The sequence below is a fragment of the Salmo trutta genome, chromosome 32, assembly GCF_901001165.1.
Source record: "Salmo trutta chromosome 32, fSalTru1.1, whole genome shotgun sequence".
In the NCBI taxonomy this organism is placed as follows: domain Eukaryota; kingdom Metazoa; phylum Chordata; class Actinopteri; order Salmoniformes; family Salmonidae; genus Salmo; species Salmo trutta.
This window is the reverse complement of record NC_042988.1, coordinates 21,660,079-21,684,047: the sequence shown is the minus strand read 5'-3', so window position 1 is coordinate 21,684,047 and position 23,969 is coordinate 21,660,079. Positions and strand designations below refer to the sequence as shown.

Here is a 23,969-nt window from a genome sequence, read left to right as displayed (position 1 = left end):
GCACAAAAGCAAGCCAATCCAGTATAATACTATAAACCATGAACTGAAGATGCACCATGAAGACACTTCCCTCCAGGCTTGAGTGAATAGTTTCTAGGTTAACCAGTAGCACAGTGTTTGTTCTAAAAATATCCTGAACGCATGTTGATTTATTTTCTGTCTTGTGTTTTTACAGAGTTGTTGGGCTCCACGAAGAGACTGAACGTCAACTACCAGGATGGAGATGGGTAAGTGTGTGATGATAATAACACTCCTAAAGAACTGACTGACAACCTCTGTAAAATAATAAATAGAATAATAAAAGATGGCCTACCAATAAGCTACTCTTTCTGTATCTGGAAAACAGTAGTTCTACTGTGTAGCTTCTACATACAAGGGCTGGGATTTTAAAGCTCAATGCGTCTTGTCTTGGCTTGTGATAAACACTCTGCGTTAGTTTGCCTTGGGTTGAATCATGGCCTTCTGCTAAGTCAGCCAAAGCAGACTTACTGGTAATTGTGTCTGGAGGAGAAGCGGAGGTGTCACTGCTGAAAACGCTCATTTAATTGTTGTTTTTACTACTGCTTCTTGCCCAAAAGCAGACACACCACAGTCTACTAACCCCCCAGTTACCCTGTCTGCCAGTAGAAATGCTGACTGTAAAAATTTTCCCCTCTCGCTTATTAGCATAGGTCTAGTTTCTCCTCATCTATTTTTCTCTTTGTGGAGGGACTTGGATCCCATATGAAAGTTCTCACTTTCTCCGTTTCCTCTCTTTTCCCCTTCTCACAGGGTGGTGTGTTTTCATCGCAGATATTTTTGTCGGCTGCTAGAGCCGTACTAATTTTCACAATTGCTCTCAGTAGCTGATAGAATAGCACATTGATGAAATTGGTGAGATCCCTTAGTGCAGCATGGCTTTTTTAAAGAGTCGCTCAGCTCCCTGTAGAATATGAATTAGACAAAAAGTAGATCTGGCAAAGTCTACAGTTAGACTGTCTGAGTTCAGATTGAGTCCGGTAGGCTTAGCACACCCGAGATATCCAAATATAACTACCTCTTATAGTGCTCCCACATACATCCAAACAGCCTTCCCCCTCTACAGACACTACTGGTGCCCCCTCACTCAGCCTAAATAAACAGAGTAACAAAAGTGGAGAGAAGAGCCAAGACAACAGTGGGAGACCTTTAGATAAGCCGTGCCTCTGAGATGGCTGTAAAACGGTCCAGAGAGCAGGACATTGGCGCACCATATATCAGAGCCCAGCCCCCCCCCCCCCCCCCCCCCCCCCAGGCTCTGGCCATGGTTTACTGCTTGTTATGCATCTTCTCCAACCCCCTCCTCTCTCTTTGTCAGCTCTCAGGGGCTGGGGGAGCAGGGAATTCAGGGGTGGGGTTTGTCTGGCGTAGAGGGCGGGACTGTGACCGATTAAGATGGGAGTGTTTACAAAAGCTGCCACACAATTCAATGCAGTGATGACAGCTACCGCGTCCGGGAATTATATACTAGTGCACCAGAGAGGAAAAACATGGCTGGAAACAGAGTGGAAGGCTTGATGATGATGATACACTACATGACCAAAAGTATGTGGACACCTGCTCATTGAACATTTCATTCCAAAATCATGGGCATTAGTATGGAGTTGGTCCCCCCCTTTGATGCTGTAACAGCCTCCACTCTTCTGGGAAGGCTTTCCACTAGATGTTAGAACATTGCTGCGGGGACTTGCTTCCATTCAGCCACGAGCATTAGTGAGGTCGGACACTAATGTTGGGCGATTAGGTCTGGCTCGCAGTCAACGTTCCAATTCATCCCAAAAGTGTTCAATGGGCTTGAAGTCAGGGCTCTGTGCAGGCCAGTCAAGTTCTTCCACACCGATCTTGACAAACCATTTCTATATGGGCCTCGCTTTGTGTATGGGGCCATTGTCATACTGAAACAGGAAAGGGCCTTCCCCAAACTGTTGCCACAAAGTTGGAAACACAGAATCGTCTAGAATGTCATTGTATGGTGTAGCGTTAAGGTTTCCCTAGACTGGAACTAAGGGGCCTAGCACGAACCATGAAAAACAGTCCCATACCATTATTCCTCCTCCACCAATTTTTCAGTTGGCACTATGCATTCGTGCAGGTAGCGTTCTCCTGGCATCCGCAAAACCCAGATTCACCTGTCGTACTGCGAGCTGGTGAAGCGTGATTCATCACTCCAGAGAATGTTTCCACTACTCCGGAGTCCAATGGCGGTGAGCTTTACACCTCTCCAGCCGATGCTTGGCATTGCGCTTGGTGATCTTAGGCTTGTGTGCGGCTGCTCAGCCATTAAGCTTTCCGACGAACAGTTCTTGTACTGACATTGCTTCCAGAGGCAGTTTGGAACTCTGTAGTGAGTGTTGCAACCGAGGACAGGCAATTTTTATGTGCTACGGGCTTCAGCACTCGGCGGTCCTGTTCTGTGAGCTTGTGTGGCCTGCCTCTTCGTGGCTGAGCTGTTTTGCTCCTAGATGTTTCCACTTCACAGAAACAGCACTTACAGTTGACCGGGGCAGCTCTAGCAGGGCAGAAATCTGACAAATGGACTTGTTGGTAAGGTGGCATCCTATGACGGTGCCACGTTGAAAGTCACTGAGCTCTTCAGTACGGCCATTCTAGTGCCAATGTTTGTCTATGCAGATTGCATGGCTGTGTGCTCGATTTTATACACCTGTCAGCAATGGGTGTGGCTGAAATAGCCGAATCCACTAATTTGAAGGAGTGTCCACATACTTTTGTGTATAGTGTATGTGGGGCTCAACATTAGCATGTCTGAAGAGTGTTAATTTGTGTCTTGCTGTGTGTTGCTCAGGCTGCGTGCGTGCGTGTGTGTGTGCTGCTCGGTTCTAATGGCCCCCATGGGGACACGGAATTTCAAGTGGAGGAAAAGGTCTTTCATTATTCACCAGTGCTGTTGGCACTGCTCTGCTTTTCTCTCTAGCGTTAAATACAGACTATACTACTGTAGGAACCCGACCCCTCATCTTATCACTACAGCTCAGTCTCATATCCTATAGCTTAGTCTAGCGCTCCATTAGTAGGCCATACGCTATCATGTTGAAGCACAGCACACAGCAATTATGTTTACAACAGTAATCACTCATGTGTGGTTTGTTTTTCTAGAACACTTTGTTGTTGGGCAATCATGGAAAGTGTTCAGTCTGTCTTGGCAGTAGTGAGGGGGGATATGACTGGGCTCTTTAGTATGTAGTACTATGAATGCTGTTCAGGTGAAGACCTGTATGAGAGGATGATGAAAGGTTCTTACTCATCCCCTACTATAGGCGTGGTCATGGTTGATATACACTCAGTGGCCAGTTTTTTAGGTTCACACATCTAGTACTGGGTTGGACCCCCCTTTACCTCTAGAGCGCCTTGAATTCTTCAGGGCATAGAATCATTGCTCAATTGGTATCAAGGGACCTAACTCTGCCAGGAAAACATTCCCCACACCAATACACCACCGCCACCACTCTGTACCGTTGACACCAGGCAGGATGGGTCCATGGACCCTAAATCCTGACTCTGTCATCAGCATGACGCAACAGGAACCGGGATTCGTCGGACCAGGCGATGTTTTGTGTTGGTGATGGCGTGCCCACTGGAGCAGCGTCGTCTTGTTTTTAACTGATAGAAGTGGAACCCTCTGTGGTCGTCTGCTGCAATAGCCCATCTGTGACAAGGACCGACGAGTTGTGTGTTCTGAGATGCTGTTCTGCACACCACTGTTGTACTGCGCCGCTATTGGCCTCTTTATGGCCCGCCTGTTGGCTTACACAATTCTTTACATTTTCACCCACTGCTGCTGACTGGATGTTTTTTATTTGTCTCACCATTCTCTGTAAACCCTAGACACTGTCGTGCGTGAAAAGCCCAGGAGGGCGGCTGTCACTTGTTTTACCCATTCTAATGTTTAATCGAGCAGTATCTTGATGCCTCTCTGCCACGGCCACGTGACTCACTGTCTGTAGGAGTGATCCATTTTCGTGAGCGTGGTGTACCTAATAAACTGCTCACGCAACTGTTATTAAGGTGTGTGTGTGTGGCTGTGAGAGTGTGTGCTTGGCACCCATTCATCCCATTTCCGTAGACTTTATTTGCCCTCTCTCCGTGTATGTGCTAGCATGCATGAGAGAAAGAGTGTGTGTGTGTGTGTGTGTGTGTGTGTGTGTGTGTGTGTGTGTGTGTGTGTGTGTGTGTGTGTGTGTGTGTGTGTGTGTGTGTGTGTGTGTGTGTGTGTGTGTGTGTGTCAGAGAAAGGCATGCTGAACAAACACTGGTGCTGTAATATATGAAAGGGTCTCTTTTCTGCAACCCTGTGAAACAAATTAGTATTTGAGTCTCCATGAACTTTTCCAGCTTTTGGTCTGTGTTTGGGGTTCCGTTTCCATGGAGAGCAGCACTGGAATGGCCTGGGCTGAATGGCTGTGCCTGTCTGTGGGGGACTGCTTGGATCCCTGGCCTGTGTGTCTGTGTGTCCACAGAGGGCAGTACTGCCAGGACCCGTCAACACACCCCTGTCATCTGAAGCAATGGAGGGAAAGAACCAACCCTGGCAGGAGAGAACTACACTACTACCTCTCCCTCTGAGAGCTGGACAGAAAGCCTGCTCTGTTTCCAAACTACCATAGAAGCTGACATCCATGCCATGTTAGAAGTGTATGTCGACACAGCTCCCTGTGGGAGGAAGACGTGTGTGTGTGTGTGTGTGTGTGTGTGTGTGTGTGTGTGTGTGTGTGTGTGTGTGTGTGTGTGTGTGTGTGTGTGTGTGTGTGTGTGTGTGTGTGTGTGTTTGAAAGACTGTGTATTTAAGAGAATGAAACGGCATGTCTGAACCTGCGCTCGTAAAAACTCCCTGTAAATGTTTTCATTCAGACAGCTTGTACTGTCATATAAAATCCTTTAACTTATAAAGGAACATAGGAAAGATACCAAAGGCATCCAAAAAAGACCTCACCATTGAAATGTAGCTAAAAGTGATGTCTTAGTTCCCGTGTTTCCAAGCCTTTTCATTGGATCTACTACTACACAGAGCTATAGGGCCCACCTGCATTGATGATGTGCCTAGATGACCAAGGCCAGGCCACTCTGTTTGCTGAAACGATTAGTACACAGCCCAGATTGGAAGGAAGTTATTAGCCTCTGACCTCCCAGTCATCCAATCAGTCAGCCAGCCAGTCAGATAGACAGAGGGATACTAGACTGGCCAGGTCACCTTGGGGAATGTGACACTATCAGCAGGAATGTCATTTGACAGGATGGTGCCTTGGCTCTGAGAGGCTGTAACTCTCTCACTGTCCCTGGTCTGGCTGGGGAGCAGTGTGGAGTAGTGTGTATGGGGTGTCCGTCTGTGTGTGTGTGTGTGTGTGTGTGTGTGTGTGTGTGTGTGTGTGTGTGTGTGTGTGTGTGTGTGTGTGTGTGTGTGTGTGTGTGTGTGTGTGTGTGTGTGTGTGTGAGGTGGGTGATATACTACCCCAGTGCATTCCAGTCTGCAGGGATGACAGCACTCCAACCTGGTACTGAGGGGCCTGATTGGAGACAGGTCAGACCCTCTCCATCTCCCTCCATAAATATCTCCCTCCTCTCTCCCTCTTTCTCTTTCTTTCATTGGAGTGGTGTGCTAGAGTGAGAGGGGGAGAGACGGCTGGGTTGACAGGAGGAGAGACCTGCGTGCTTTGAACACAGAGCCTTTTCAAGGGCCTTTCTCTCTTCTGGACTCTCACGTCCTGCCAGGGGGAGAACAGGAGAGATAATTGAAAGGAAGGACTGAGGAGGGATTGTGTACCTCCGGCCTCTCACCTCCCTCTCCTGACGTCCCTCTTTCATGGCTGGGCCCTGTGTAAAGCCCTTGGCCCCTGAGTGACTTAATACATCCCCACCCCATGGCCCAAATAAACCCTGCTGCATTAGGGTAGGAAACCGAGCTCTACCTCAGAGGATAGAGGCAGGATTCAGTGGGCTAAGTGGCCCTAAGGCAGGCCTAATGAGACCAACGTCACACAGGTTTCATCTAGGTGTAGAGAGATCTCAACTGAAGGTTCATGAAAGAGAGAGAGGGTGTGTGTGTGTGTGTGTGTATAGTCTGCTTGGTGTGTGACTCTCACAAAGGTGTGAAGTGTTTTCAGAAGCACTTAGGAAATGAAGTGATTTGGGACGCGGCTCACCAACACTTCTGTACTCAATATTACAACATGAAAAACGGTTTGGTTGTCACACCCTGACCTGAGAGAGCCGTTTTCTCTGTTTAGTTATGTCAGGGTGTGATATGGGGTGGGCATTCTATGTATTGTATTTCTTTGTTTTGGCCGAGTATGGTTCCTAATCAGAGGCAGCTGTTTATCGTTGTCTCTGATTAGGAATCATACTTAGGCAGCCTTTTCCCACCTGTGTTTGTGGGTAGTTGTTTTCTGTTTTGTTATCAGTGACCTGACAGAACTGTTGGCTTTTGTTTTTGTTTAAGTGGTTCATTATATATAATAAATTATGAACACTTACCACTCTGCGCTTTGGTCCCCTTCTTCTAACGACAGCCGTTACATTGGTACTCAAATTTTGTTACTTTCGGTTCTATCAAATGTGTCTCACATTTGTAAATAAACTAAATGTATTGAACTTAACTTGGGCAAATGAATAAATGATCTATTATCATAACACATGACCATAATGCATCAGGGATTCGTATTCCCTGCAATTTTCTGAAGAGGCAACGACACAGGAATGCCCCTGTCTGTGTGGTGCGCGCATGTCTATCACTTAGTGTAACCATTATGGATGCTAATGAAAACCGTCTGGTAGGTGGAAAGCTTTTCCCAGTAGTCTATGCCTACCTGGCAGAATCAGGATTATTTGCATCAATTCAGTGGCCAATAGTTTTGCAAACTCCATCACACGTACGCCACAGAAACACCGCTAACCAAACAACAGTGCTAAGCCTCTGCACTTGAATTAAAGGGTATCTACACTAAAACATATTAACGTCTTCCATTTTTCCCAGACTTTACAAGTAATCCCCTGATGTGGTTTAGTCATTGTTGTGGATTTAGAACTTCCAATGTAGTTTTATCTAATTTTAAAAGCCGAACAAACTAGGAAAAATCACATTCTCTCTGCTTTTTTTGCCGTGTTATTGTTTTGGTATGTGTTGTTTTTATTTAGCCTTTATTTAACTAGGCGAGTCAGTTAAAAATAAATTCTTATTTACAATGACAGCCTACCTCGGCCAAACCCGGACGATGCTGGGCCAATTGTGCGCCGCCTTATGGGACTCCCAATCACGGCCGGATGTGGTACAGCCTGAAATCGAACCATTGAGATGCAGTGCCTTAGACCACTGCACCACTCGTGATACTAAACCTGGTATCAGCATCCAACTCAAAATACTTCGTGACAGCACTTGTGCTCATCCCTAGTCTGGGCCTCAGTAGCTGGTTTTATTCACACAAAATATCAGTTTCTTGCCATACATGTCTAGTCTCCCCTACTTGTGCTCTTTCTTCAGACTCTTTGTGTGAGGAAGCCCTGGAGTGCAGCTCACGGTATCTCCACATAATGGCAAGATCAGTCTATGATACTCTATTAAATTAATTAAGAAGCCTCCAGGTAAGCCGTATTTAGTATCGCATTATCAAACTTGATACCTTTCTATTTGCGTTGTCATATGTCTAAGATACCTCAGTCTTTACAGTAGGCCTTTGTCTTTACTCTGAGGTCCCTCCATAGACTTTGGACTGGAGCAAACTTTCCTATCCACCAATAGACAGACATTGTTTATTTAGATTTTAGAAGCTGTCCTAATAACTAGGCTGTTTGCAGAGATGCTCCCTCACACATGCATTTTTAATGTCAGATTATTTTATCTCCTCTCAGTCAGGCTGCTGGATTGAACAGAGGGATTAGACTCTCTCTTCCTCCCCTCTATCGCTCTCTCCTTCCCCCTCCCTCTCTCCCTCATTCTATGCCATTACTCTTAGAGATGATCCTGGCCCTGTCGGTCACTGTAGCTAGACACAGCAGAACCCCCCAGCCTCCCTTCACAGTACACAACTCCCTCTGGTAGAGAGACAGGAAGTGCTACATGAGCACTAGCGGTTCTGGGGTCGGGGGAGCAGAGGGAGGCCACTGCCCCTGTGACAACAATTTTGGACCCCCTTGTGGCCCCCCTAAATGTGGAGTATGAAATAATTTTTACATAACACATTTTTGCTATCGTTCTTTTTTTACATCCGTTATTAGACAGTGGCAACGATGATGATCATCAACATGGTCTTTTGCCTGCTAATGCCTACAATGCAGTGAAGAAAACGATATGACAACAATAACGTCTAATGTAACTGGCCCCTCTAACAGTACAACTGGCCCCAGCTTGGCCCCCCCAGTTGAAATGGTCTAGAACCACCACTGCCACTGAGGCACCACTTATTCCAAAACACCGTGTAGAGCTATAGTACCGACTGTCTCTCTCTAGTACAGACTGTCTCCCTCTAGTACAGACTGTCTCCCTCTAGTACAGACTGTCTCTCTCTAGTACGGGCTGTCTCTCTCTAGTACGGGCTGTCTCTCTCTCGTACCGACTGTCTCTCTAGTACAGACTGTCTCCCTCTAGTACAGACTGTCTCCCTCTAGTACAGACTGTCTCTCTCTAGTACAGACTGTCTCCCTCTAGTACGGGCTGGCTCTCTAGTACGGGCTGTCTCTCTCTAGTACAGACTGTCTCCCTCTAGTACAGACTGTCTCCCTCTAGTACAGACTGTCTCCCTCTAGTACAGACTGTCTCTCTCTAGTACAGACTGTCTCTCTCTAGTACAGACTGTCTCCCTCTAGTACAGACTGTCTCCCTCTAGTACAGACTGTCTCTCTCTAGTACAACCTGTCTCTCTCTAGTACAGACTGTCTCCCTCTAGTACAGACTGTCTCTCTCTAGTACGGGCTGTCTCTCTAGTACAGACTGTCTCTCTAGTACGGGCTGTCTCTCTCTAGTACGGGCTGTCTCTCTCTAGTACAGACTGTCTCCCTCTAGTACAGGCTGTCTCTCTCTAGTACGGGCTGTCTCTCTCTAGTACAGACTCTCTCTCTCTAGTACAGACTGTCTCCCTCTAGTACAGACTGTTTCTCTCTAGTACAGACTGTCGCTCTCTAGTACGGGCTGTTTCTCTCTAGTACCGACTGTCTCTCTCTAGTACGGGCTGTCTCTCTCTAGTACCGACTGTCTCTCTCTAGTACGGGCTGTCTCTCTCTAGTACCGACTGTCTCTCTCTAGTACGGGCTGTCTCTCTCTAGTACCGACTGTCTCTCTCTAGTACGGGCTGTCTCTCTCTAGTACCGGCTGTCTCTCTCTAGTACCGACTGTCTCTCTCTAGTACCGACTGTCTCTCTCTAGTACGGGCTGTCTCTCTCTAGTACAGACTGTCTCTCTAGTACCGACTGTCTCTCTCTAGTACGGGCTGTCTCTCTCTAGTACCGACTGTCTCTCTCTAGTACGGGCTGTCTCTCTCTAGTACCGACTGTCTCTCTCTAGTACGGGCTGTCTCTCTCTAGTACCGACTGTCTCTCTCTAGTACAGGCTGTCTCTCTCTAGTACCGGCTGTCTCTCTCTAGTACCGACTGTCTCTCTCTAGTACCGACTGTCTCTCTCTAGTACGGGCTGTCTCTCTCTAGTACAGACTGTCTCTCTAGTACCGACTGTCTCTCTCTAGTACCGACTGTCTCTCTCTAGTACGGGCTGTCTCTCTCTAGTACCGACTGTCTCTCTCTAGTACAGGCTGTCTCTCTCTAGTACCGACTGTCTCTCTCTAGTACCGACTGTCTCTCTCTAGTACCGACTGTCTCTTTCTAGTACCGACTGTCTCTCTCTAGTACCGACTGTCTCTCTCTAGTACCGACTGTCTCTCTCTAGTACGGGCTGTCTCTCTCTAGTACAGACTGTCTCTCTCTAGTACAGACTGTCTCTCTCTAGTACAGACTGTCTCTCTCTAGTACAGACTGTCTCCCTCTAGTACAGACTGTCTCCCTCTAGTACAGACTGTCTCTCTCTAGTACCGACTGTCTCTCTCTAGTACAGACTGTCTCTCTCTAGTACAGACTGTGTCCCTCTAGTACAGACTGTCTCTCTCTAGTACAGACTGTCTCTCTCTAGTACAGACTGTCTCCCTCTAGTACAGACTGTCTCTCTCTAGTACAGACTGTCTCCCTCTAGTACAGACTGTCTCTCTCTAGTACAGACTGTCTCTCTCTAGTACAGACTGTCTCTCTCTCTAGTACAGACTGTCTTTCTCTAGTACAGACTGTCTCTCTCTAGTACGGCCTGTCTCTCTCTAGTACAGACTGTCTCTCTAGTACGGGCTGTCTCTCTCTAGTACGGGCTGTCTCTCTAGTACGGGCTGTCTCTCTCTAGTACAGACTATCTCTCTCTAGTACGGGCTGTCTCTCTCTAGTACAGACTGTCTCTCTCTAGTACTGACTGTCTCTCTCTAGTACAGGCTGTCTCTCTCTAGTACGGGCTGTCTCTCTCTAGTACGGGCTGTCTCTCTCTAGTACAGACTGTCTCTCTCTAGTACGGGCTGTCTCTCTCTAGTACCGACTGTCTCTCTCTAGTACCGACTGTCTCTCTTTAGTACCGACTGTCTCTCTCTAGTACGGGATGTCTCTCTCTAGTGCAGACTGTCTCTCTCTAGTACAGACTGTCTCTCTCTAGTACAGACTGTCTCTTTCTAGTACCGACTGTCTCTCTCTAGTACGGGCTGTCTCTCTCTAGTACGGGCTGTCTCTCTCTAGTACCGACTGTCTCTCTCTAGTACGGGCTGTCTCTCTCTAGTACCGACTGTCTCTCTCTAGTACCGACTGTCTCTCTCTAGTACGGGCTGTCTCTCTCTTGTACCGACTGTCTCTCTCTAGTACCGACTGTCTCTCTCTAGTACCGACTGTCTCTCTCTAGTATGGGCTGTCTCTCTCTTGTACCGACTGTCTCTCTCTAGTACGGGCTGTCTCTCTCTAGTACAGACTGTCTCTCTCTAGTACCGACTGTCTCTCTCTAGTACCGACTGTCTCTCTCTAGTACCGACTGTCTCTCTCTAGTACCGACTGTCTCTCTCTAGTACGGGCTGTCTCTCTCTAGTACGGGCTGTCTCTCTCTAGTACAGACTGTCTCTCTCTAGTACCGACTGTCTCTCTCTAGTACGGGCTGTCTCTCTCTAGTGCAGACTGTCTCTCTCTAGTACAGACTGTCTCTCTCTAGTACAGACTGTCTCTCTCTAGTACGGGCTGTCTCTCTCTAGTGCAGGGCTGTCTCTCTCTTGTACGGGCTGTCTCTCTCTAGTACGGGCTGTCTCTCTCTAGTACAGGCTTTCTCTCTCTAGTACGGGTTGTCTCTCTAGAGTGCAGGCCATCTCTCTGTGTCTCTGGTCTGGTTATTTATGGTTACAGTGAGGGGAAAAAGTATTTGATCCCCTGCTGATTTTGTACGTTTGCGCACTGACAAAGAAATGATCAGTCTATAATTTTAATGGTAGGTTTATTTGAACAGTGAGAGACAGAATAACAACAAAAAAATCCAGAAAAACGCATGTCAAAAATGTTATAAAATGATTTGCATTTTAATGAGGGAAATAAGTATTTGACCCCTCTGCAAAACATGACTTAGTACTTGGTGGAAAAACCCTTGTTGGCAATCACAGAGGTCAGACGTTTCTTGTAGTTGGCCACCAGGTTTGCACACATCTCAGGAGGGATTTTGTCCCACTCCTCTTTGCAGATCTTCTCCAAGTCATTAAGGTTTTGAGGCTAACGTTTGGCAACTTGAACCTTCAGCTCCCTCCACAGATTTTCTATGGGATTAAGGTCTGGTGACTGGCTAGGCCACTCCAGGACCTTAATGTGCTTCTTCTTGAGCCACTCCTTTGTTGCCTTGGCCGTGTGTTTTGGGTCATTGTCATGCTGGAATACCCATCCACGACCCATTTTCAATGCCCTGGCTGAGGGAAGGAAGTTCTCACCCAAGATTTGACGGTACATGGCCCGTCCATCGTCCCTTTGATGCGGTGAAGTTGTCCTGTCCCCTTAGCAGAAAAACACCCCCAAAGCATAATGTTTCCACCTCCATGTTTGACAGTAGGGATGGTGTTCTTGGGGTCATAGGCAGCATTCCTCCTACTCCAAACACGGTGAGTTGAGTTGATGCCAAAGAGCTCCATTTTGGTCTCATCTGACCACAACACTTTCACCCAGTTGTCCTCTGAATCATTCAGATGTTTATTGGCAAACTTCAGACGGGCATATATATGTGCTTTCTTGAGCAGGGGGACCTTGCGGGCGCTGCAGGATTTCAGTCCTTCACGGCGTAGTGTGTTACCAATTGTTTTCTTGGTGACTATGGTCCCAGGTGCCTTGAGATCATTGACAAGATCCTCCCGTGTAGTTCTGGGCTGATTCCTCACCGTTCTCATGATCATTGCAACTCCACGAGATGAGATCTTGCATGGAGCCCCAGGCCGAGGGATATTGACAGTTCATTTGTGTTTCATCCATTTGCGAATAATGGCACCAACTGTTGTCACCTTCTCACCAAGCTGCTTGGCGATGGTCTTGTAGCCCATTCCAGCCTTGTGTAGGTCTACAATCTTGTCCCTGACATCCTTGGAGAGCTCTTTGGTCTTGGCCATGGTGGAGAGTTTGGAATCTGATTGATTGATTGCTTCTGTGGACAGGTGTCTTTTATACAGGTAACAAGCTGAGATTAGGAGCACTCCCTTTAAGAGTGTGCTCCTAATCTCAGCTTGTTACCTGTATAAAAGACACCTGGGAGCCAGAAATCTTTCTGATTGAGAGGGGGTCAAATACTTATTTCCCTCATTAAAATGCAAATCGATTTATAACATTTTTGACATGCGTTTTTCTGGATTGTTTTGTTGTTATTCTGTCTCTCACTGTTCAAATAAACCTACCATTAAAATTATAGACTGATCATTTCTTTGTCAGTGGGCAAACGTACAAAATCAGCAGGGGATCAAATACTTTTTTTCCCTCACTGTAGGTGCTGTACAGTATATTATGTTCTGGCAGCTTCCTCCCTCTCTCCTCTCCATGTGGATGGTGGTGGCTGCAGGCTGTGGCTGTGGCCTGGACCTGCGTGTGTGTGTGAGGGGAGATTTATATCTGTGGTGTTTGGACTTGACGGTGGTGCTGGAGGCAGGACTGTTACTCACCAGCCTGATGAGTTGAGTCGTTCTTCCCCTCTGAGCTGAGTCACCTCTAGAGGCCACACTTTGTGTTGGCATGCCCCGACAACACACACACACACACACACACACACACACACACACACACACACACACACACACACACACACACACACACACACACACACACACACACGTCATGGCACTCATAAAACATGATGGGGGGTGCCAAATCCTCCCTCCCACAGTTTGGGGGCTTTCGTTTTTGATTTACTACCCCCATACCCCCCCTCCCTTTCTCCCCAAAACAGATAAAGCTGAACAACAAAGAGAGAAAAGGGGAGGAGGGGGGAGAGACTGTCTGGATGAGGATGGGGGGGGGAGTCTGGTCTTGATTGAGCCAAAGCCTCCAGCTCCATTATCTTTCCAGTTATTCATGTCTCCTGGTGTCTAGTGAATCCTAGACTACTGGCTGTCTGGCTTCTACACTACTGTACTGCCCAATAACACAGCCCTCAGCCCACAGCCCAGAGCAGGGTTCTGGCTGAGCCTGGCTTTGCTTTATATTGTGGCCTCTTTCTACATATTGAAGAGGTTGTTTTCCATTCACTTTACCATCAGATCACATGCAGACTTTAATTGAATCGTTACCAGTGAGAGGATGAGTGTGTGACTAACAGCCCAGGGCTGTGGTGTGTTATTGGGCTAATGGAAGAGTACTGTCTCTCTGTCTCTCTGGCTCTCTGTCTCTCTCTCTCTCTCTGTGTCTCTGTCTCTCTCTCTGTCTCTCTCTGTCTCTCTCTCTCTGTCTCTCTCTCTCTGTCTCTCTCTCTCTGTCTCTCTCTGTCTCTCTCTCTCTGTCTTTTTGTCTCTCTTTGTCTCTCTCTCTCTCTGTCTTTTTGTCTCTCTCTGTCTCTCTCTCTCTCTCTGTCTCTCTCTGTCTCTCTGTCTCTCTGTCTCTCTCTGTCTCTCTCTGTCTCTCTCTCTCTCTCTCTGTCTCTCTCTCTTTGTCTCTCTGTCTCTCTCTGTCTCTCTCCTCTCTCTGTCTCTGTCTCCTCTCTCTGTCTCTCTTCTTCTCTCTCTCTGTCTCTCTGTCCTCTTCTCTCTCTGTCTCTTGTCTCTCTGCTCTCTGTCTCTCTTCTCTCTCTCTGTCCTCTCTCTCTCTCTCTCTCTCTCTTCTCTGTCTCTCTCTCCTCTCTCTCTCTCTGCTCTTCTCTCTGTCTCTTCTCTGTCTCTCTGTCTCTCTGTCTTCTCTCTCTGTCTCGTCTCTCTCTTCTCGTCTCTCTTTCTGCTATCTGTCTCTCTCTGTCTCTCTCTCTCTCTCTCTCTCTCTGTCTCTCTCTCTGTCTCTCTCTCTCCTCTCTCTGTCTCTCTCTCTCTCTTCTGTCTCTCTCTCTTATCTCTCTCTTCTCTGTCTCTCTTGTCTCTCTCTTCTCTCTCTGTCTCTCTCTCTCTGTCTCTCTCTCTGTCTCTCTCTGTCTCTCTCTCTCTGTCTCTCTCTCTCTCTCTCTCTGTCTCTCTCTCTCTCTGTCTCTCTCTCTCTCTCTCTCTCTGTCTCTCTCTGTCTCTCTCTCTCTGTCTCTCTCTCTCTCTCTCTCTCTCTCTCTCTTTCTCTCACAAGCAATCCCATTGGCCTTTAAGCCTCCCCATTGCCAAACAATCCCAATGCCCTCTCAATTGTGTCTTTCACTCAACTATACTATGTCTGTACTGAACTATCTCTCCAAACGTCATCTTCCCATTTCCTCTTCTCTGTTGTCTTTGTGCCTCTGTGCTATATCCCTCTGTCATCTTTCTGTGTGTTGTCTTCAGGTTCTCAGCTCTCCACCATGCTGCTCTGACCGGAACTACAGACCTGCTGTCTGTGCTGCTGGAGGCCCAGGCCACCGTGGACATCAAGGACAGGAACGGTGAGACACAGCACTATTTATCACCTGCTCTCAGATCAGCTAGCAAACAGCTAACACAGGTCTCAGTGAGATCATCTTAGTCAGCACAGGCATTATCTCTGATGTTTTCTATCAGTGGTACACATCACATTTCATGCTAGCTGGTAGATACAGATCTCAGACCAGTTAGCAACATGTGCCTCAGTACAAACAGACTCGCCTTTAATTCATATTATCTGTGATGTTTTTATTAGTGACGCACACAATGTCTTGTGATTCTACTGTATATCAGCTGGTACATTCTATTAGTTCCATCTGTGGAACACATTGTGATTTTAATATCAGCTTTCATATGGATAACCCAAAAATGTCTACTGTATTTCTGTCTGTCACTCACTGTCTGTCTGTCTTGTGTTTGTTTATATGTGTATTGTACAGTGCCTTGCAATAGTATTCAACCCCTTTGGTGTTTTTCCTGTCTTGTTGCATTACAACCTGTCATTTAAATGGATTTTTATTTGGATTTCATGTAATGGACAAAATAGTCCAAATTGGTGAAGTGAAATGAAAAAATAACTTGTTGCACTAAATAAAATAAAAATTAAAAAAGGAAAAGTGGTGCGTGTATATGTATTTACCCCCTATACTATGAAGCCCCTAAATAAGATCTGGTGCAACCAATTACCTTCAGAAGTCACATAATTAGTTAAATAAAGTCCACCTGTGTGCAATCTAAGTGTCACATGATCTGTCACATGATCTCAGTAGATATATATACACCTGTTCTGAAAGGCCCCAGAGTCTGCAACACCACTAAGCAAGGGGCACCACCAACCAAGTGGCACCATGAAGACCAAGGAGCTCTCCAAACGGGTCAGGGACAAAGTTGTGTAGAAGTACAGATCAGGGTCGGGTTATAAAAAATATCAAACTTTGAACATTAATCAGAGAGGCAACAAAGAGACCAAAGATAACCCTGAAGGAGCTGCAAAGCTCCACAGCGGGGATTGGAGTATCTGTCCAAAGGACGACTTTAAGCCATATACTCCACAGAGCTGGGCTTTACGGAAGAGTAGCCAGAGAAAAGCCATTGCTTAAAGAAAAAAATAAGCAAACACATTTGGTGTTTGGCGAAAGGCATGTGGGAGACTCCCCAAACATATGGAAGAAGGTACTCTGGTCAGATGAGACTAAAATTGAGCTTTTTGGCCATCAAGGAAAACGCTATGTTTGGCGCAAACCCAGCACCTCTCGTCACCCGGATAACACCATCCCCACAGTGAAGCGTGGTGGTGGCAGCATCATGCTGTGGGGATGTTTTTCATCGGCAGGGACTGGGAAACTGCTCAGAATGGAAGGAATGATGGGTGGTGCTAAATACAGGGAAATTCTTGAAGGAAACCTGTGAAAGGGACAGAGGCTGAGACTGGGACAGAGGTTCACCTTCCAGTAGGACAATGATCCTAAGCATACTGCTAAAGCAACACTCGAGTGGTTTAAGGGGAAACATTTAAATGTATTGGAATGGCCTAGTCAAAGCCCAGACCTCAATCCAATTGAGAATATGTGGTATGACTTAAAGATTCCTGCACACCAGCGGAACCCATCCAAGTAGCTGGAGCAGTTTTGCCTTGAGGAATAGGCAAAACTCCCAGTGGCTAGATGTACCAAGCTTATAGAGACATACCCCAAGAGACTTGAAGCTGTAATTGCTGCAAAAGGTGGCTCTACAAAGTATTGACTTTGGGGGGGTGAATAGTTATGCACGCTCAAGTTTTCTGTTATTTTGGTCTCATTTCTTGTTTGTTTCACAATAAAAAATATTTGTCATCTTCAATGTGGTAGGCATGTTGTGTAAATCAAATGATACAAATCTGCCAAAAATCCATTTTAATTCCAGGTTGTAAGGCAACAAAGTAGGAAAAATGCCAAGGGGGTTGAATACTTTCGCAAGTCACTGTATATGATCATAGATGTGCTGCCTTCTGCAGGTATGCGTCCACTCCACTATGCAGCATGGCAGGGCAAGGCTGACTCTGTCCTTATGCTGCTGCGGGCCGGAGCTGGAGTCAATGGGGTCTCACAGGATGGACACATCCCCCTGCACCTGGCCGCACAGTACGGACACTATGACGTGGTCAGTACAGACAGACAGACAGACAGACAGACAGACAGACAGACAGACAGACAGACAGACAGACAGACAGACAGACAGACACTGTGCTCTACACAACAGGCATGACACTACACACAGCCATCGTTAAGCACTGTCAACAAATATCCCCATTCTGCTGGATTGGGTGGAATGTATGCTGTTCTGTCCACAAAGCTGATATTGGTTTACTGTGGGTCACTTATCTGAGATTTAGATGTGTGTGGTCATGTTTGGTCAGTCCACTTAAGTCTTAAACAGTAAACAAACTGTCAACAAATCACAGCCATAGCCCCAAAACAGATGTGACATGGCAGGGGATAGAGTAGGATGAGTGGTGGTTGGTGGTACAGTCATTTAAGGGATTGAGGGGTTAGGGGATACGTAGCAAGCTGGGAGAGGAGAGGCATGGTGGTGTGATTGGATTGGAGAGGGAGAGAGAAGAACGAGGCAGGATGAGGGGTATTGGATTTGTAGGGATTGAGGGGGTAATGATGGGGGGGTCAAGTGATCTGGGGTGATCAGGTTTAGGGGGGATTAGGGACCTTGTCTTTGTTACTAACCCCCGTCCGTCCCCGTCTCACCCCCTGTAGTGCTGAGTGATAAGTCGGTTCGGTCCGATTTATTTAGAAGTTATGGTTTTCGCTTTAACAACACAGAATAAAACAATGAATTAAAGTCCCATGATGGTAGATGGTGCGTTTTCAGGTAGAGATACCGCATGCAACTGCTCTAAATCGCGCGCTCCCTCTGTGTATGCCCCACATAGACGGGACAAGTAGGCATGCAATGGATTATGGTCATTGTAGTTAACTACTCACATTTCCTGCCCTGAACTATGTAGAATATTGGCCTGTTGGAAACTACAACTCCCTACTACACCGCACAGTTCGGCTTTGATCTGATTTATCTCTAGAGAAACTGTGCATTGAGCGCACAGAAAAAAACTAACGATATGGAATTATAATAATTGGGAAATAGATCAGGAACTATCCTACAAGCATTGTCAGGATGTGTTCTGGTTACGCCACATTAATTGATTTGTAAGCCTTTTAGGACCACAGTTTGTGTGAAAAGCATTTATCTACACAGACCATGAAGTTCCATTTGATTGTAACAGCCTCCGGTCCTCTAGTCTACTATGTATTCCCAGAGCAGAATGACCAGGGCTAATGGACTGTCTGTTTTCACCAAATACTCTGTGTCCTTGGATACGGCAGGCAGCACCAGGTGCTGATAGAAACATCTGACATCATCTCCCTGGCTATGTGTGTTGTAATATTATCTGCATGACCACATCCACATAACATAACCTACTCCCCTAATGGCCCCGGTGACAGTGTGTATGGTATTTGATCGTGTGTGTGTGTGTGTGTGTGTGTGTGTGTGTGTGTGTTGATTCCCTGTCTGTCTGTTTCTCTCAGTCTGAGATGCTGCTGCAGCACCAGTCCAACCCCTGTCTGATCAACAAAACCAAGAAGACCCCCCTAGACCTGGCCTGTGAGTTCGGTAGAGTCAAGGTAAGACTGTGCGTGTTTCTCCTCCCCCACCACTGGCCCAGGCTCACAGAGACAGACAGGGGGGCTGCAGCCTGCTGTGGGAGTATAAGTGATGTAACTCTGTCATGGCCTGTGTTAGTCTGGACAGATACAACCCCTCTGGAGCTGGGATGGGCTGTGTTGTCACAACACAAATACATCTCACTTCTGCACTCTTTACTTTGTCTTTCTTTCAGTCTCTCCCATCCTTGAGCATGCTGGTTTTCTTACTGGAGCACATTTACTTCTCACTGTCAACATTTCTCCTCTCTTTCTCTTTCTCTCCCTCTCTATTCTCCATTGCTCTCTCTTTCTCTCTCCCTTGAGCACAGTTATTCTCACTCATTTTTCACACTCTCTCCATCTGAAATGTACATTTGGTTACTATGACTTAATGGTGAATTGGGCAGTTTAGGCCTTCATCGTTAAACCAGTTTGACAGTTTCAGAAACATCTCTCTCCCTGACGGCACAATAGCTTTGTATATGAATGTGTCCGTTCCTATAGCCATTCAAACACCACCAAGCCAATGTGAGTGTATTTCAAACTCTGTGCGCTGCCTCAATCAAAGTCCCTGGTCCCAAATAGTGCTACAGCAGCGTTTAATTTGGATAGGACAGTGTGAAGCCGAACCAAGCCAGGGTGAAGTAATAGTACACACACACACACACTCATTGTGAACGCTCCTCTCCTCTCCTACTGGGCTGGAAAATCCCCTTGTCTTTCATTCTTATTTATCTGGATGTGGGCTGGAGAGGAAGTATTGGCAAGTCCGTCTGTAACTTCTATTACTGGAAGGTTTGCTGGGCAGCTTTGTTTGTGCTTGTGTGTTTGTTAAATGAGTCTTGAGAGAGTTAGCCTGTAACTATTGTTCCCCAGGATTGATTTAGAATGGGATATCTTTAGAATGCTGACACTGGCTCCACTGTGTGTGTGTGTGTGTGTGTGTGTGTGTGTGTGTGTGTGTGTGTGTGTGTGTGTGTGTGTGTGTGTGTGTGTGTTTGGGCATCAGCTGCTGTGTTGGGGTGCCAGGGTGTGGCGAGGCCCACCCTATTTCTATTTCTCTCTCTCCTTCCACTCTTCCTTTCTCTCTCTCCTTTTCCCTCTCTGTCACTTTGTGTTTTCCTCCTGTCCTCTGTCCCAGACCAGTCTCCCAGCAGCAGTAGTCAGTCAGTGGGTGTTGAGGCCAGGTGTGGGGTTGTTTATGCCCCTGGGTCACTCCTGTTTTACCTCACACTTACCTGTGGGTCCTCACATGTCAAATCACAGGACTCCTAAAGGTTTCAAACTTCTGTATGTGCGTTATCCCTTGTCCTAACAGTGCATGAAATGTACATGTGTTGGTAACAGTTGAAGCCTGTACTCATCACCCTGTCTTTTATTTATCACCCCCCCTTGTCTCACTTTCTCTCACTCTCTCTTCGCTCTCTCTTCTCTCTCTCTCCTTCAATTTCCCTTTCTCCTCTCTTCTGTCTCCATGGCTTTATGACTTTCTTGACCTCCCTCCTCCTGTCAGGTTGCTCAGCTGTTGTTGAGCAGTAACATGGTGGTGGCTCTGTTAGAGGGTAATAGTAAGGAACCTGCAGACTCAGGCTTCAACACTCCACTGCACCTCGCCGCACGCAACGGACACAAGGACATCATCCGGTAAGAGACTTCCTATTGTTTTTCACAATCTGAACTTGTGAAACGTACGCAAAACTCGTATTGTGTAATAAGTGTTGTATAAATCATGCATTGATGTCAATGATGTCAAGTTTTAATGCAGATTTGTGTACATGTTTGTCAGGCTGCGATTCAGACCATAGTGATTTGTGTGTACAGTGCCCATTGATAGATTTAGATTTTCTTGTGGGACTTAATCCTCTGCCTGTCATTCCTCTGATTTGTCCCATACTAAATGAAAGGCTATGATTGATCATGGTTGGTCAGTACAGGTCTGTGTGATTGAACACCTACTCTGAGGTGGACAGGGGTCTGACAGGGATCTGAGGGGTCTGACAGGGTTAACACAGTCACTGATCTGGAACTGGTGTGCTGGGAGACTCAACAGGACAGTAAATGGTTCCCATGGGTCGACCCTCTGCCCCTCCTCTCTCCTTCCCTCCTCCTCTTCCTCTCCACTGTACTATGGACAAGACAAGAACCATCAGACATGGCTCTGTCTCCACACCCTCGCTCTGGAACACTGTGGTGCGTGAATGTGTTTATTCTCTCTCTCAAGTGGATCTAGCCATATATTTAGTACCCCAATCTCTGCTCTGACTAGCTGGGAGGCTATAAAACGGCCTGTCCAATGTCTACTCCACCAGGGGCCACAGTCCCAATCCCCTAGTACTTCCATGGAGACCTAGATCAGAGTCTGTCTGGTACAGTCCAGTACCAGACACCCAGCTCACCCTGAGCCCTGCCATAGAGAAGGGGAGGAGGAGGGGGTCTACTCTGCAGCCCTGTTCCCATGTTTCACTGACAGCTGCAGCAGTCTGTCACCAGCCTGAGAGAGCGAGAGAGATTGATATGCAGAAAGACACTGGAGAGAAACGGAGAGGGAGGCTCTCTGGTGTGAGGCTGCAGTGCTGCCAATGTGACCCAGATCTGCCAGTGAGATGTGGCTGCTGATTTATCAGTAGTAGCTGGGATCAGACTGTTAACACTAGAACTGCTGGGCCTCTAATGGACCCCGCCTTCAAGCTAATGAGCACTCATTCTGACTGCAACATTCTAACAGTGGAATTCATATTTTTATGCTGTCGCAAAAATAATCATTTGGTTGTGTTTATGAAGGCCTTGGGTAACATTAGAATACGATTTTTATTTTATTTCAAAGAACTCCATAGCATTTTCATTAGTTTATGTTACTGTACGCTATACGCAAGAAAATAAAAAAATTGTTCAAGAAATGTTCTTAGTGGAGTTCCTTTGTTACAACTATGAAACAGAAAGTATATGTGTTGGACACGGTAACAGCTTATTTTTATAACTACACAAAACATACCCCAACCACCAATATGCACAGTCAAATGATGAAAACATCAGTAACCTAAACATCATTATAAGCGTGAAGTGGCCTTGATAAATAGTGAAACTCGAGGCAAAAGCAACAGTGGCATTATAATGAATATACAGTTGAAGTCGAAAGTTTACATACATATAGGTTGGAGTCATTAAAACAAATTTTTCAACCACTCCACAAATTTCTTGTTAACAAACTATAGTTTTGGCAAGTCGGTTAGGACATCTACTTTGTGCATGACACAAGTAATTTTTCCAACAATTGTTTACAAACAGATTATTTCACTTATAATTCACTGTATCACAATTCCAGTGGTTCAGAAGTTTACATACACTAATTTGACTGTGCCTTTAAACAGCTTTGAAAATTCCAGAAATTGATGTCATAGCTTTAGAAGCTTCTGATAGGCTAATTGACATAATTTCAGTCAATTGGCGGTGTACCTGTGGATGTATTTCAAGACCTACCTTCAAACTCAGTGCCTCAAACCTTCAAACTCAGAAATCAGCCAAGACCTCAGAAAACAAATGGTAGACCTCCGCAGGTCTGGTTCATCCTTGGGAGTAATTTCCAAACGCCTGAAGGTACTACGTTCATCTGTACAAACAATAGTACGCAAGTATAAACGCCATGGCACCACGCAGCCGTCATACCGCTCAGGAAGAAGATGCGTTTTGTCTCCTAGAGATGAATGTACTTCGGTGCGAAAAATGCAAATCAATCACAGAACAACAGCAAAGGACCTTGTGAAGATGCTGGAGGAAACGGGTACAAAAGTATCTATATCCTCAGTAAAATGAGTCCTATATCGACATAACCTGAAAGGCCGCTCAGCAAGGAAGAAGCCACTGCTCAAAAACCGGCATTAAAAAAAAGCCAGACTATGGTTTGCAACTGCACACGGGGACAAAGATTGTATGTTTTGGAGAAATGTCCTCTGGTCTGATGAAACAAAAATAGATGTCACGTCCTGACCAGTAGAGGGAGTATTTGTTATTGTAGTTTGGTCAGGACGTGGCAGAGAGTATTTGTTTTATGTGGTCCGGGGGTTGTGTGTGTTATTAAAGGGGTGTTTGGTTTATGTAGTCTGGGGTTTGAGTATATGTTCTAGTGTTGGTTTTCTATGGTTTTCTAGTCTGTCTATTTCTGTGTGGTTTGTGTGGCTCCCGATCAGGAACAGCTGTACGTCGTTGTTCCTGATTGGGAGTCATATATTAGATGCTTGTTTTCACCTGGGGATTTTGTGGGTAGTTGTCTTTTGCACTGCTAGTTGTCATAGCCTGTAAAACTGTCGTCTGCCGTTCTTTGTTTTGTTATTTTTTCCGTGGTCTCTTTATTTGAATAAATATAAAGATGAGCATCCACATTCCCGCTGCGTTTTGGTCATCTCTACCCAACGACACCCGTGACAATAGAACTGTTTGGCCATAATGACCATCGCTATGTTTTGAGGAAAAAGGTGGAGGCTTGCAAGCCAAAGAACACCATCCCAACTGTGAAGGATGGGGGTGGTAGCATCTTGTTGTGGGGGTGCTTTGCTGCAGGAGGGACTGGTGCACTTCACAAAATATAGTGGGGGAAAAAAGTATTTGATCCCCTGCTGATTTTGTACGTTTGCCCACTTACAAAGAAATGATCAGTCTATAATTTTAATATTAGGTTTATTTGAACAGTGAGAGACAGAATAACAACAACAAAAAATCCAGAAAAACGCATGTCAAAAATGTTATAAAATGATTTGCATTTTAATGAGGGAAATAAGTATTTGACCCCTCTGCAAAACATGACTTAGTACTTGGTGGAAAAACCCTTGTTGGCAATCACAGAGGTCAGACGTTTCTTGTAGTTGGCCACCAGGTTTGCACACATCTCAGGAGGGATTTTTTTCCACTCCTCTTTGCAGAATCTTCTCCAAGTCATTAAGGTTTCGAGGCTGACGTTTGGCAACTCTAACCTTCAGCTCCCTCCACAGATTTTCTTTGGGATTAAGGTCTGGTGACTGGCTAGGCCACTCCAGGACCTTAATGTGCTTCTTCTTGAGCCACTCCTTTGTTGCCTTGGCCGTGTGTTTTGGGTCATTGTCATGCTGGAATACCCATCCACGACCCATTTTCAATGCCCTGGCTGAGGGAAGGAGGTTCTCACCCAAGATTTGACAGTACATGGCCCCATCAAATGATGCGGTGAAGTTGTCCTGTTC

General features: G+C 46.2%; 1 protein-coding gene across 6 annotated transcripts in view; it reads left to right on the top strand.

Annotated features, from left to right (window-relative positions):
* The window catches only part of LOC115171412 (caskin-2), a 90,243-nt gene that overhangs the window by 44,943 nt on the left and 21,331 nt on the right, over positions 1-23,969 (top strand). For all 6 annotated transcript variants that reach the window (XM_029728202.1, XM_029728206.1, XM_029728205.1 and 3 more), the window contains exons 3-7: positions 176-227; positions 14,990-15,087; positions 17,058-17,203; positions 18,643-18,738; positions 20,273-20,403. In XM_029728202.1, the coding sequence (XP_029584062.1) occupies positions 176-227; positions 14,990-15,087; positions 17,058-17,203; positions 18,643-18,738; positions 20,273-20,403 (523 nt within the window). The remainder of the gene's footprint in view (positions 1-175; positions 228-14,989; positions 15,088-17,057; positions 17,204-18,642; positions 18,739-20,272; positions 20,404-23,969) is intronic.